At 36.0% G+C, this 14,812-nt stretch overlaps 1 protein-coding gene across 3 annotated transcripts in view; it reads left to right on the forward strand.

Annotated features, from left to right (window-relative positions):
* The window catches only part of ttc28 (tetratricopeptide repeat domain 28), a 361,751-nt gene that overhangs the window by 294,840 nt on the left and 52,099 nt on the right, over window positions 1-14,812 (forward strand). For all 3 annotated transcript variants that reach the window (XM_051121326.1, XM_051121327.1, XM_051121328.1), the window contains one exon: window positions 7,873-9,214. In XM_051121326.1, the coding sequence (XP_050977283.1) occupies window positions 7,873-9,214 (1,342 nt within the window). The remainder of the gene's footprint in view (window positions 1-7,872; window positions 9,215-14,812) is intronic.

Genomic DNA, 14,812 nt, shown 5'->3' on the forward strand with positions numbered 1-14,812 from the left:
TTGTGATAGTGCTGAGTGGACGGTAACCAGAGGCTTTATTCTCCTCAGCGAGAGCCGCAGGCCATAAACACACACTTCACACCGCGGGTAGAAGCGCGAGAAGACGAGCATTAGAGGGTGCGCATATAGCTTTAGCAGTGTGTTTGTGGGTTCAGCAGTGTGTGCATTTCAGTAGGGTTAGCAATAAGGGTGCGACGATAAATCGATTTATGGATCGATTCTGCATCGCTACTCAATTCTGAGCTTAGTTTTTAACAGCAGATGGCGCTCTAGGCCAATTTTTAATTGCACACTCAAACGCACACGAAGAAGAGCACTTATGCATTCTGACTAAGTGGTTAGATATACTTGCCCCTCGGCTTTTATGCTTTTACGCTTTTATGATACATGATTAATGTAAACAGAGCCCACTGTAAATCGCTTCAACGTTTTCAAATTTTATGAATGATTATTTTAGGTTCAAGTGTGTGTAAGGACCTGGAAGCAAGCAGAGTACGGCTGTTTCTAAAGCGTGCAGTGCCATCTGCTGTTCAAAACTAAGTTCATAATTGATTCAAGAGAGAATTGCAGTGCTTTCGGAAAATTTAAGAATTGATCACCATTTCGATTTATCGACCCCGTCCCTAAATAGCAGTGTATGTAGTGTGTTATTAGGGTTTCAGTGTTGTTAGCATGTTTAGTATGTTTTATGTGGGTGCACAATTTGGGAATCTAATCAGTTGTTCTTATTAAAGCATGTTGCAATTTTAAAAGTTTTAAAAATCTAATCATTAACTGTTTTATTGTTTGAATTATTATTATTATTATTAACAAAATATTAAAAATATGAAATATTACTTGTGTTATTGCATTATAAAATTAAGAAAAATATATATATAAAAAAATAGAACAACCACCATATTACAATATTATGGTGTTAGTAATAATAATAATAATAATAATAATAATAATAATAATAAATTATATTTTTATTATATTATTACTAAATAAAATATTAAAATAAAAATATTACTTGCATTGCTTTTATGCTTTTACTATAAAATTAGGCAAAATAATATTTACAAAAAATATAATAATAATAATAATCATCAGCAGTTTTTCTTATTAAAACATGCAGTTGCAATTTTAAGAGTTTTAAAAATCTAATAATTAATTTTTATTATTATAATTATTATTATTACTAAAAATAAAATATGAAATATTATTTATTTAATTGTAAAAGTGAGAAAAATATTTAAGAAAAAATAGAATAACAACAACAACAACAACAACAACAACAACCATACTTTAGTTTACAGAACAATATTGCAGTGTTAGTACTAATAATTGATAATAATAATAAAAATACTTATATTTTATTTTGATTATTATTACTAAATAAAATATTAAAATAAAAATAGTACTTGTATTGATTTTACTGTAAAGTTAAGAAAAAGAATATTTACAAAAATATAATATTTAATAATAATAATAATAATAACAATCGGTTTTTCTTATTAAAACATGCAATTGCGGCTTTAAAAGTAAAAAAAAAATGAAATATTATGTTATTTCACTGTAAAATTAAGAAAATATTTAAGAAAAAATAGAATAACAACAACAACAACAACAACAACCATATTTTAGTTTACAGAACAATATTACAGTGTTAATACTACTAATAATTATTATTAATAATGATAATAATAATAATACTTAATTGTAATTATATTTTTATTATAATTATTATTACTAAAAATATTAAGGTAAAAATATTTATAGTTTTTCTAATTGAAACATGCAGTTGCGATCAATCTAATCAATAATTATTTTATTATTGTAATTATTATTATTACTAAAGATAATCAAAACATGAAATATTATGTTATTTCATTGTAAAATTAAGAAAAATATTTAAGAAAAAATAGAACAACAACAACCATATTTTAGTTTATAAAACAATATAGTGTTTGTATTATTATTATTATTATTATTATTCATAATAATAATAATAATAATTAATCATAACTATTTTTATGCAAAGTAATTTGCAAAAAAGAAAAGAAAACAAAAAATATTACTTGTAATATTATATAATTTCACCGTAAAATAAAGAAAATTAAAATTTAAGAAAAAAAATTACTAATATATTAGCAGTATGTGTGTTTTAGTAGGGTCAGCGGTGTGTGGTAAAATTTCTCTCATGACTCTTGTTTTAGAACATTACACATTGTTGATTTTCATTTTGTACGCTCCATAGCTGTAGGCAGAATATTAGCCGCTTTATCTCATTTCTTTTTCCTTAGATTAATATTCCGAGTCATTTAAAGACCCATGGAGTCTAATTCTCCTCTCTAATGTAGTGAATAGCTTCGCATGAAGTAAAGTAAATCATTATCTTCTAATGAAAACCCACACTGATTTAAGCTCGAATTTACTTAGTTCTGGGTAATCAGGTTTAGATATTTCACACAGAACGTTTGTAAATTCTGGGCTCATGTGCATATTTATTCATCTGGAAGTTGTTATATTTGTTGTTTGTTAATTTATAGCATTATTATTTATATATCAAATGATATGAATTAATATTTTATGAAATATTTGATGAGACGAGCACTGTTTGGTTAATGAGTGGTTCTCTGTTGCTAAACAGCGCACCATAACATTGCAGAATCCATTGGGTTTGCACCGCCAAGGGATTTCATAACTCAGGGCGCTCACCCCTTTTCGAAATTACAAGTGTGAAACGTTGCTTAAAGAACCGTTAAAAGCATCATTAACACGAGGTTAAAATGCATTAACCCAGGGTTAAGTGCAGTGTGTAAAGCCCGTTTGATGTGTTGCTTTGACAGGCGGTCGCGTTCGAGGCCCCGTTTCCACAGACAGTCATTTAGTGCCGTCTCCAGTACGCTGCGGCAGTGCGAGTATGCGAAAGCGCGCCAAAACCACCAGGGAAACAGAGGAAACGGAATATTTGGAAATTCCAAAATAGATCTTCAGAACAGTTTGAGAATTCCAAAGAATCCCGAAGGCCAGACTCCCGTTACTCAGACATTAAGAGGGTGTTTATCAACAATCTGCGGCTGGTAAAAAACACTAACCGCGCTTTGCTTAGCTAAAAGTGGAAGCGGAGAGTAAACACGATGTCTTCTGCAAGAGACTTAATGCAAAATTAATGCATCTGGCAAACTGTTGCCAGCCGCAGCGTTCAACTGTTTTACTCTGCGTCTGAAGCCAACAACAAAGCTGACCCTAGACTCGCAAGAATCTTCAAAGTCTGCCATTTGTTTGTCCCCGCTTTCCCTGGGGTTTTTCAAGACTGGCTCTGAGCTGTAAATCACACGGCAGAATATCGGGCCTAGTTAGCGTTCGCGTTTGAATGGGAGGAGACGAGACTGCAATGGTTTTGAGAGACAGACAGGAATCATAACAAAGGAAAATAGCTGTGGAACCGACATGCCTGCTGAAATACAGATGCACTTATTATTTTGATGTTTTTACTTTCCGTCAGTCGCTTTTATTGCAGTCACTTTGCGTACAATTTTGGTTTCCGTTAAATAAGTAGAGTGTATGTTTGAGGTGAAGATATTAAAAGGGGTCGTTTCGAGTCGCCAGTGTTTTTCTGCCTTTTTCTAGCCTTGAACCGGCTGCAAAATGAATCACAACAACACCAACTTTGTTTTGAAGCAATTAAACTTAAGTAAAATTAAACTTATTTTCCATGAAGTATTGCAGATGACAATACTGCAGTATACAACTGCTGATTTGCATTAGTTTTAGTTATAAAAACAAAGAAAATTCATTAAAATGTATTTATTAAGCACAAAATAAATAAATAACTTAATAAAACGGGTGTTTTTTTTTTTTTTTTTCCTCCCTTAACCCGGCCATTGCGCTTTCTTTGCTTGCTTATTTGATGGACATATCGCCCATATTTGGATATATGAGACACTGGACCACAAAACCAGTCTTATGTTGCACAAGTATATTTGTAGCAGTAGCCGAAAATACATCAGATGGGTCAAATTTATTGGTTTTTCTTTTATGCCAAAAATCATTAGGATATATAAGTAAAGATCATATTCCATGAAGATATTTTGTACATTTCCAACTGTAAATATATCAAAACTTAATTTTTGATTAGTAATCTGCATTGCTATGAACATTTTGGACATTTGGACAACTTTAAAGGCGATTTTCAGATTTTCAAATAGTCGGCCAAATATTGTCCTATCCTAACAAACCATACATCAACGGAAAGCTTATTTATTCAGCTTTTTGATTTATAAATCTCAATTTTGAGAGATTTACACCTATGACTGGTTTTGTGGTCCAGGGACACATATCTGATATCCACACAGCCCTTTTGAGTTACGTCTTTCATGCATGTTTTAAAATTGTCATCATGACGTGTTTGTTATCTATTATTAAATGTACTAATGTACTAATGTATTCAAAGTAGAGTGTATGTTTGAGGTGAAGACATTAAGAGGGGTCGTTTCGAGTCGCCAGTGTTTTTCAGCCTTTTTCTAACCTTGAACCAGCTGCAAAATGAATCACAACAACACAAACTTTGTTTTGAAGCAAAAACATGTTTGAAAATTTGGAAAAACACAAATTTAGCAGTAAAATTAAACTTATTTTCTATGAAACAATTTTGCAATATACAACTGCTGATTTGCATTAGTAATACTTTTCACCGTCTACTTCTCTGATTGGTGCATCACTTTTTTCTTTGGTGGAAATGTCAATTAAAAAAAAAAGTCACATTATTTATAGTTTATTATATTTTATGTTTTTAGTATTTAGTATTTTTTTATAATATATTACAAAATAAAATAAAAAAATATATTATATTATTATTTAAATTATATTATTAGAATATTATATTATTAGAATATATTATATTATATTATATTGTATTATATTTTATAATATAATTTATGTGACCCTGGACCACAAAACCAGTCATAAATAGCACAAGTAGTACTATTTATAGTGATATTTTGTAGTAATAGCCAACAATACATTGTATGGGTCAAAATTCTCAATTTTTCTTTTATGCCAAAAATCATTAGGATATTAAGCAAAGATTATGTTGCATGAAGATATTTTGTAAATTTTCTACTGTAAATAAATCAAAACCTAATTTTTGATTAGTAATACAGTATGCTTTGCTAAGAACTTCATTTGGACGACTTTGCGATTTTCTCAATATTTAGATTTTTTTGCACCCTCATATTTCAGATTTTCAAATAGTTGTATCTCAAACAAATATTGTCCTATCCTGACAAACCATACATTGATTGAAAGCTTATATATATATTAAATATATTTTTTATCTTCTTAGTGGGAATTTGGCAAATTATGCACAAACAATAAATAAATAAAATGGATGTTTTTTTCTCCCAGCACCATTGCGCTCTCTTTGCTTACTTATTTGATGGACATATAGCCTATATTTGATATATTTGATAGCCACACATCCCTTTTGAGCTTAACATCTTTCATGCATGTTTTAAAATTGTCATCACGACATGATTTTGACATGAAATCAGAGTAAATGTCTTCTATTATTAAATGTACTATATTAAGAATTTAACACATATCTGATGACTGCTGGTTTGATTGGCTTCATTTAGTTGTCAAAATCTCGTCGGAAGCCAAGCTTTAAAGGCGAGTCCATGCTAAAGCTAATTAATTCGGAATATGTCAGCCTGTACGGAGCGGGAACGCTTGAAAAGCGACAGCTATGTAATGAGTTCAAGTAGGACGTTCTCGGTAAAAATAAAATAAAAAGTCTTGGCGTTTCAGTCATTTGGGGTTGAAGATTGTGCCATTTGAAGATTAAATTACTACATTTCACATGCATTCGGGCGAAACGACCGCCTGGGGAGGGAAGTATTTTTAATGTTTGTTTGAAGGGCTGCCCATCACTCGTTCCACATAGCGGGGGGATCAAAGCTGGAAAGACATCATCAAAATCCCACTTCTGCTAATGTAGGCAGAGGCTCTTAGCATCTTCTTTAGCCAAATACTGCAGCGTTGCAATTATTATTCACCCCTTAAAGCAGACGCTGAGAAGTTTTTAACCTTTTCACTGACCTCCGTTGAGTCTCAGATCCCGTTCCCCAGTCTCATCGTGTGTCGGCTCTGGGGATTTAACTTTAGCGACAAGGCCATATGCATTCCTGCAGCGTCCGCAGGTGACCGTGAAATCCTCTTAAATGACCTATCAAAGATGTGCTCTTTTTGTTTTGTAGCCGTGACCCCATTCTTAATACGGACTGCTGAAGATAAAGCCGGCTGTGGTGTGACCGTTATGGTTGCATGCATCATGCTATTGCTTACATTGTGCAAATTTGTCAAGCATTAGAAACTTTAAGCTAAGTTGCATACCACCAGGGGGCACTCAGCGTGCCACGTTTTTAGAGCAACTGCTGTAAATGATCCATTAGTTTAAGTAGTTTGTGCACATAAACACTCCCTACTGTTTGTGAATTAATAGCAGTCCCTTCTGTCGGAGTATTTATGTCCTGACAGTGTAGAATCGTTTAGCTCAGCATTTCTGTTTTTAGTTCAAGGAAGTCTTTTGTGTTCTTAGCAGTCACATTGGACAGAGTCAGTATAAAAGTGTTTAAAAGTACAATCAGGACCATTTATTTAAAAAACCAACCTGCAGGTGTTGGTTTCTTTCATCAAAGGTTTTGCGTCTGGCACATTTCAGTACACACGTCTCAAAGGATTCCTTTTCAAACAAGCTTCCGTCTGAAGCTTTGCTCGCTGATAAATGAAGAATCATGGGGTTAAGTATTGATAATTAGCCACTGAAGACTAGGGCTATTTTTGAGGAAATGTTTGTGAATAGAGAAGAGCTCTAATGGGCCCTCAGTGTCAGGATACCAGCTTGGCACTGGATCTAATTGGATTTACCACATGCTGGTAATCCTGCCTTGGCACATGAGTATTGACACTGAGCAGATGGGCAACCCCTCACCCATTCTGATACCCCCGTCGCCTCCTGCTTCCACACACGCAGGAGGACACGCTCGTGGCCCGTGACTCAGTCAGCAGACCGAGCGAGTTCTCTCAAGATGCCAAGCCACTCTATCAACAATGGCTCCGCATTACTCCTTTTATCTCACATGCTGCTTTCCTCCGATGTGTTTTCATTGGCATCCAATTGCCAGAGCTCGTTTTCGGGTCAGCCGACATCTCTGACAAATGGTCGCCACAGACTTCCCAGTTTTGCCCCACTGACACGTCTTGTTTTCCGCTCATCCCAGCAGTTTTCCTTATCCCCAATACTTAGCTCTGATTTTCAAACCCGTTTAAGGCATACAGCGATGTGGTGTGGACCACAATTAAAGTTTCCCATTGCTAGTGCCCTCAAACCCTTTTTCCATCAGAAGTATTCATTAGTCCTTTTCCTCCCCTGTTCCCTCCCGAGTACTGTACTGGAACCGGAGAGGCGGGACTGTAATGTTATGACGGTAATGATAATTTTGTGGAAAAGTGGTGAGGCAACCCAAAATTTGCAAGAAGTCTCCCAGGATTGAGCAGATCTGGCTGTTTTGATTGTCATCGCCTCATATCTTTGGGGCGCAGAACTTTGATTGAAGGCGAGTCGAGACTGCACAAATCAGATCAGATCTGTTTTTTAATTAAAAAGATATTTCTGCAAGCATCAGTGGGCTTTCTCAGATCTTATTTCCTTTTTTCCAGTTGGGTGATTTGCTTGGGGTACGTTGTAGTTTAGGGCTTTTTTAAATATAAACTTAATCTTTAGCCTCTTTAACAGATGAAGAGGAATGGAAGATATCGAAAAGCCATTTCGGTTATCCTGTGAAGCATGATAAGCGCTGAATGAAACTATTCTTTTCTTCTTTGCAGGAATCATTCACCAGATGAAAGGGGACTACGAGACCGCTCTGAAGCTGCACAAGGCTCATCTATCCATTGCCCAGGAGCTAAATGACTATGCCGCCCAGGGCAGAGCGTATGGAAACATGGGCAACGCTTACAACGCCCTCGGTGCCTTCGACCAGGCCGTGCGCTACCACCGACAAGAGTTGCAGATTTCCATGGAGGTTAACGATCGTGCCTCGCAGGCTTCGACGCATGGGAACCTGGCGGTGGCGTACCAAGCTCTGGGGGCGCATGATCGGGCCTTGCAACATTACCAGAATCATCTGAACATTGCTCGAGAGTTAAGGGATATCCAGAGCGAGGCTCGTGCCTTGGGCAACTTGGGTAATTTCCACTGCTCTCGAGGAGAGTTTCCCCAAGCCGTACCCTACTATGAACAATACCTACGGCTTTCCCCGGACTTGCAGGATATGGAGAGCGAGGGTAAGGTCTGTCACAATTTGGGATACGCGCACTACTGTCTGGGAAACTTCCAGGAGGCGGTGAAGTACTACGAACAAGATCTGGCACTTGCTAAGGACCTCCACGACAAGTTAAGTCAAGCCAAAGCCTACTGCAATCTTGGCCTGGCCTTCAAGGCTCTTGGCGACTACAGCAAGGCTGAGGAGTGCCAGAAGTACCTTCTTTCCTTGGCGCAGTCGCTGAACAACTCCCAGGCTCGATTCCGTGCCTTGGGCAACCTGGGAGACATCTTTCTTTGTAAAAAGGACGTTCCCGGAGCAGTCAAGTTTTACGAGCAGCAGTTGTCCTTGGCGCACCAAGTCAAGGATCGCAAGATGGAGGCGAACGCCTATGCCGCTTTGGGAGCCGCCTACCGGATGCTACAGAAGTTTGACAAGGCCTTAGGGTACCACACCCAGGAACTGGAGGTGTACCAGGAGCAGGGCGACATCCAGGGAGAGTGCCAGGCTCATGGACACCTTGCTGCCGTCTACATGTCTCTTGGAAAATACACCATGGCTTTTAAATGCTACGAGGAACAGCTTGAGCTCGGTCAGCGACTGAAGGACCCCAGCGTTGAGGCCCAGGTTTACGGTAACATGGGCATCACGAAAATGAACATGGGAGTTATGGAGGAGGCCATTGGCTATTTTGAGCAACAGTTGGCGATGTTGCAGCAGCTCAGTGGCAATGAGGCCGTGCTGGACCGTGGTCGTGCTTATGGGAACTTGGGAGACTGCTACGACTCGTTGGGAGATTTTGAAGAGGCAATTAAGTATTATGACCAGTATCTCTCTGTGGCACAGAGCCTCAACCATATGCAAGACCAGGAGAAGGCATACAGAGGACTTGGCAATGGACACAGGTGAGAATTCAGAGTCATTTTTGTGTTATCATTTTGCACTTGTCCCAAAGTGTGCTTAAAGTGACTCTTAGAAAACGTGTCAAACCATGTTGCATTCTCATTGCACTGGCATATTTTTACACTTGTTTATACCATAAAACAAGTGTTGAAATATTCCAGTACAGTAAGACAAAATGCAGATATGGCCTTTAACAATGCACGTTTTTTCACGCGGCAGTATGCTTTTTCAGGGTTTTTTTTTTAAACGTTGTGCTTCACACAATATCCACGAGGTGGCGCAAGGAACAACATTCTTTAGTTAAACCAAAGACTATAGAATACCCAAGACTTGTCACTCATATAGTTTTGAATAGGGAAAAAATGCAACGCTCATTATGGCCGTGAAGCCCCACCTTCGGAATAAACAAGCCAATCGCTAATCGGTAAAATCAGCACGTCACTGCTTCTGCCGTTGGAAGTCCTGGTTGCTATAGAAACAGTCAGCGTTCTGAGACATGCACTTAAAGGAGAAGTCCACTTCCAAAACAAAGATTCACATATAATGTACTCACCCCCTTGTCATCCAAGATGTTCATGTCTTTCTTTCTTCAGTCGTAAAGAAATTATGTTTTTTGAGGAAAACATTTCAGCATTTTTCTCCATATAAAAATGAGAACATGAGATTTTTCGACATACCCTAACTGTCATCCAGGTAAAGTAAGACAAGATGAGCGTTTGACATTAAAAAGTATATAAATTGTATTATTTTTATAAAAATAACCGAACACTATGCTAGATCTTCTTCTATCTTGGCTGGGGATCGCTTGCAACCGCATTTGGGATCATTTGAGGTGGTATTTAAACTGCATTTTGGAAGTTCAAAATCGGGGAAAAATATATGGAAAAAAATGCTGAAATATTTTCCTCAAAAAACACAATTTCTTTACAGCTAAAGAAAGAAAGACATAAATATCTTGGATGACAAGGGGGTTAGTACATTATATGTAAATCTTTGTTTTGGAAGTGGACTTCTCCTTTAAGACTGCTTATGCGCACTGGCTGGTCTAGCCTGAAAAATAAGCCTTTTTTAACGCTATTTGAACAAAAGAAACAACATTTATGATACAGCTGTTGTCAGATTTCATTGGTGATTTCAAATATGAAGTTTAATTGTAAGCTTGGTGAACCGTTTTGGAGAATTCAGTGTTTCCCCATCCAAAGAGATAGGAGCTGCCCTTGCATTTCCGAGAAGCGCTTCAAAGATGGAAGATAAAATTACTAATTTTAAAGACACATGCTATAAAAACAAGTCTTAGGAACTCTTTTTACTGTCCTGAGCTGCATTTGTGGTAAATGTGTCTTGAGATGCATCTTGAGAGAATTTTTAGATATTTTAACTGGAAAATAAGAGAAATAGACATGCACATGTTTTGATTTCAACCCTAACAAACTTCTTTTAATAAAATGCCTCTTGATTTGATATTCAGTTATCTGATCAAATAGCATTCATGCATATTTAAGTCACATAAAATGATAGTTTACTCAAGAATGAAAAGTGTTATAATTTGCCTTCAGACTGTTTAAAATCTTAAATCTTCTATTGAGTGCAGAAGGTGATGTTTTGAACAATGTTTCTGTTTTATTTTCATGCAATAGAAGTTGATGGGATTCAAAACAACACTGGGCCCCCCTGACTTCCATTTTTATTTAGATAGACATGAGGATGAGTAAATCCTTCAAGTGCTTAAATACTTTTAGACGCCACTGTAAAAACTGTGCAGAAGTACTAGTCACTTCGATGTAATATTCTCTTAGACAAGATTAGATTACTTTTTTTACACAGTGTGAGTGATTTATTAGCATTCTTGAGCTGTGGAGTCTTGTGATGATGCAACAGGCTGCTTGTTATTCTAGTTGCTTCAGTCTGATAGAGGCTCTTACTGCATCAGGGGTGCATGTGGACTGACACCATGAGGTCAGCAGGCGGACACAGAACACTCTCACAACACGCAACAGATTGAAAATGGAATTGTTTTGTATCAGTGCATGACCCCACCTTCATCATGCACGCTGAAATGACAGTATGCAGCGCTGCACACATGTACACAGAGATGCGTACAGCGTAAAAGCTCTTTTTGTGCTTCTCACATCCAAATTGGGGAATCAGTGTCGCTTGAGAACGTCAGAATCTCTTTAAATGTTTACTTGCACACTCAGTTTTTTTAAGAATACTTGGAATTATTTACAATTTAGGTATTTTTTTGTTTTATTTGAACTTAGTGCTAATTTGCATTTGAAGAGATGCCATTTTTTACTTGGTAAATAAGTTGCATACTTGCTGTTCATGCTGGGCAATGTCAAATACTTACAATTCTGCAAGCAAAGAAAAATTAGGCAACATCTTAAATATTGCAGTTTTAATTCACTTCTTATTTGGCTGTTTCGTTTCCTAAAGACTGTTGTTTACCATTTTCATTATCCTTACTTACTTTCCTTACTTGTGAATATGACAGGTGTTTTAATAGCATCTCTAATATATACGTAACTATAGTAAACAAGCACAACTGGAATTCAGTTTCCATGAGTCAGTTCTAATTGATTAGTGATTTTAAAACTCTGATTCAAAGATTTGCCTGTTTAATCTTTCAAATTACACTCACGTTAATCTATGTGGCATGTGATATGCAGCAACATTTAATTACATGTATATGTACTGTACAGTTGAGGTCAAAAGTTTACATAAACCTTGCAGAATCTGCGATGTTAATTATTTGACCAAAATAAGAGGGATCAAATAAAATGCATGTTATTTTTTATTTAGTACTAAATAAGATATTTAATTTTAAAGACATTTACATATAGTCCACAAAATAAAATAATAGTTGAACTTATAAAAAATGGCCCTGTTCAAAAGTTTGCATCCCCTTAATTCTTAATAGTGTTGTTTTTTTGTTTTTTGTTTTTTTTGTTTAGTGATAGTTGTTGATGAGTCCCTTGTTTGTCCTGGACAATTAAACTGTCTGCTGTTCATCAGAAAAATCCTTCAGGTCCCACAAAGTCTTTGGTTTTTGGAGCATTTTTGTGTATTTGAACCCTTTCCAGCAATGACTGTATGATTTTGAGATTCATCTTTTCACACTGAGGACAACTGAGGGACCCATATGCAACTATTACAGAAGGTTCAAACACTCACTGATGCTCCAGAAAGAAGGCACAATGCATTAAGAGCGAGAGATGTTTACATTTTTTTATTTTGCTTAAATATCATATTGTTTTCATTTAGTACTGCCCTTCAGAAGCTACAGAAGATACTTACATGTTTCCCAGAAGACAAAATAAGTTAAATTTACCCTGATCTTCACATTCAAAAAGTTTTCACCCCCTGGCTCTTAATGTGTTGTGTTTCCTTCTAGAGCATCAGTGAGCGTTTGAACCTGTAGATCAAAATGTAGATCAAGAATTGTTTTGGAATCGGATCGTGACTCCCAGAATCGGAATCGGTTTGGATCGTGAAGTGCCTGAAGATTCCCATCCCTAATAGTGTTATAGTCAGACAAAATAAGTTGCTTAATATAAACTTGTTTATTTAACTGTTGTATTAAATCAATATCACATTTACAAAGTCCTTTAAAAGCTGTCACTCATCTTAGTTCTTAGTACACTGCACAATAAATCTCTTATTTACACTCTCTCTACACTTTAAGAAAGGATTTGTGAGATATGTCTGTGACACATTACTCAATGTTGCAAAAACACGTAGAAACCTTTGAATCTCCCCTTAGCGCATACACAAATACAGGTATGCTGATCGGTTCAGTCGCACAAAAAAAAAGTGAGTTGTTCTTTGCGCAGCTATTCACTCCATTCATGTCTACCCATCATCCTCGGCATGATCCACCACGCATCCATTTTAATTAACATCCAATCAGCCCTTTAAGCGTTCCAGCTCCCGTCACAAACCCTAGTGGATTCTGCTTACCGACAAGTATATGGGCATGGAAATATGATGAATGGTTTGCTGCAGGGGCCTGTCAAAGCTCGACGCTGAGGATTGTGGGAAGAGAACTCACACCGGGCTCGCTAAGAGCCAGCCTCATCCAAACCCAAACCCCCGTTCTTCCCGCGGTCCAACGGGAAGGTAAATTACACTGTCAGTTGTGACAATGCGCTCAGAGTCCCCTCAGCGGAGAGGAGCTTTACCTCAGATAGCGCAGAAGAATCCAACAAGAACCTCATTAAAGGCCTGCGTTAAAAGCTATTTGTTTCATTTATATTGAAATGAGGCAGGGCCTTTCAACAAGACTGATGTTGCTGTAATTTCCAGTGACAGGACAACAAGGGGTAATGATGCATTGCTTTTATGCTACCTAAGTAGTGAGCGAATCCCCGGCCTGTGTGAATTAAGCCTGGTTTTGTTATTCCACGGAGAGCCGGTACCGCATTCAAACCCGTTCTCCCGACGCATGAGAGTGTGTGGACTACGTTTCTTTTTCTAAATGAAGTTGCATCGCCGCTGTCCTGCCACCTGTGTGGTGAACGAATAGCTCATATCGATCTAAAGCACGCCGTCCCTCGTGATTCCCTCAGATGCAGTATTTTAGCAGCGTTAAGCTAGGCTGTATTTTGAGATTCTGTTTCATGTCAGAAGGTTCATATTAAAAGGAATACATGAATCTCAATGTCGCTTGGTAAATGTGATATCAGCGTGTAAACATTCTGGAATTTATTAGAGTCAAATTGAAATTTACATTGCGCTTATTTCTATTTGATTATACCACGGTCTGGAAGCAGGCACAGTGTGGCTCATCCAAACAGATTTGTCAGTTTTGTCAAAGTATATAAACATTGAAAAAAAAAAAAAAAAAATTGTAATTAAAATCAGTTAATATTTTTATTAAAATTAAGTGCATAATATCATGTATATATATATATATATATATATATATATATATATATATATTTAACTGTTTTTTAAAATAACTAATTGTAACATTTTTAAAAAGTATAAATATATAATATATTTTTTATTTTGTTTTAATTTATATATATATGTATGTATGTAATAAGTAATTTTTATATTTTAAGAAGTACTTTTATTACAATTTTAGTAATAATTAATGATTAGATATTGTCATCTCTTATCGTATTGCTGTTGTGTTTTTTTTTTGTGTTTTTTTTTTACAATTTAGTGAGGCTGTATATATATGCACACTTGTGATTACACATTAAAATTAAATTTATATAATTATTAATTGATATATTTACAATGTGACCTTCTCTTCTGTTACTGTGTGTAAATTTCTTACAAAATAATTTGATTTGTAGTAGTAGCTATTAATTATGATATACATATGCTGATCTTGCTATATACAGTAATCAACATTTGAAGTGGATCAAAAAAGTTCATCAAAGTTGTCCTAAGACAATAACGGGTATTGTTTTTGGTTTTAGGACAACTTTGATGAAATGTTTTGATCCACTTCAGATGTTGACTACATATATATATACATATGTAAATATATGTGTATGTGTGTACACACACACACACACATTATTATACATAATAATTTATTTATTTACAATGTCAAGTCAAATTCATTTCTATAGCGCTTGTAATAA

Source organism: Labeo rohita, chromosome 10 (assembly GCF_022985175.1).
Source record: "Labeo rohita strain BAU-BD-2019 chromosome 10, IGBB_LRoh.1.0, whole genome shotgun sequence".
Lineage (NCBI taxonomy): Eukaryota > Metazoa > Chordata > Actinopteri > Cypriniformes > Cyprinidae > Labeo > Labeo rohita.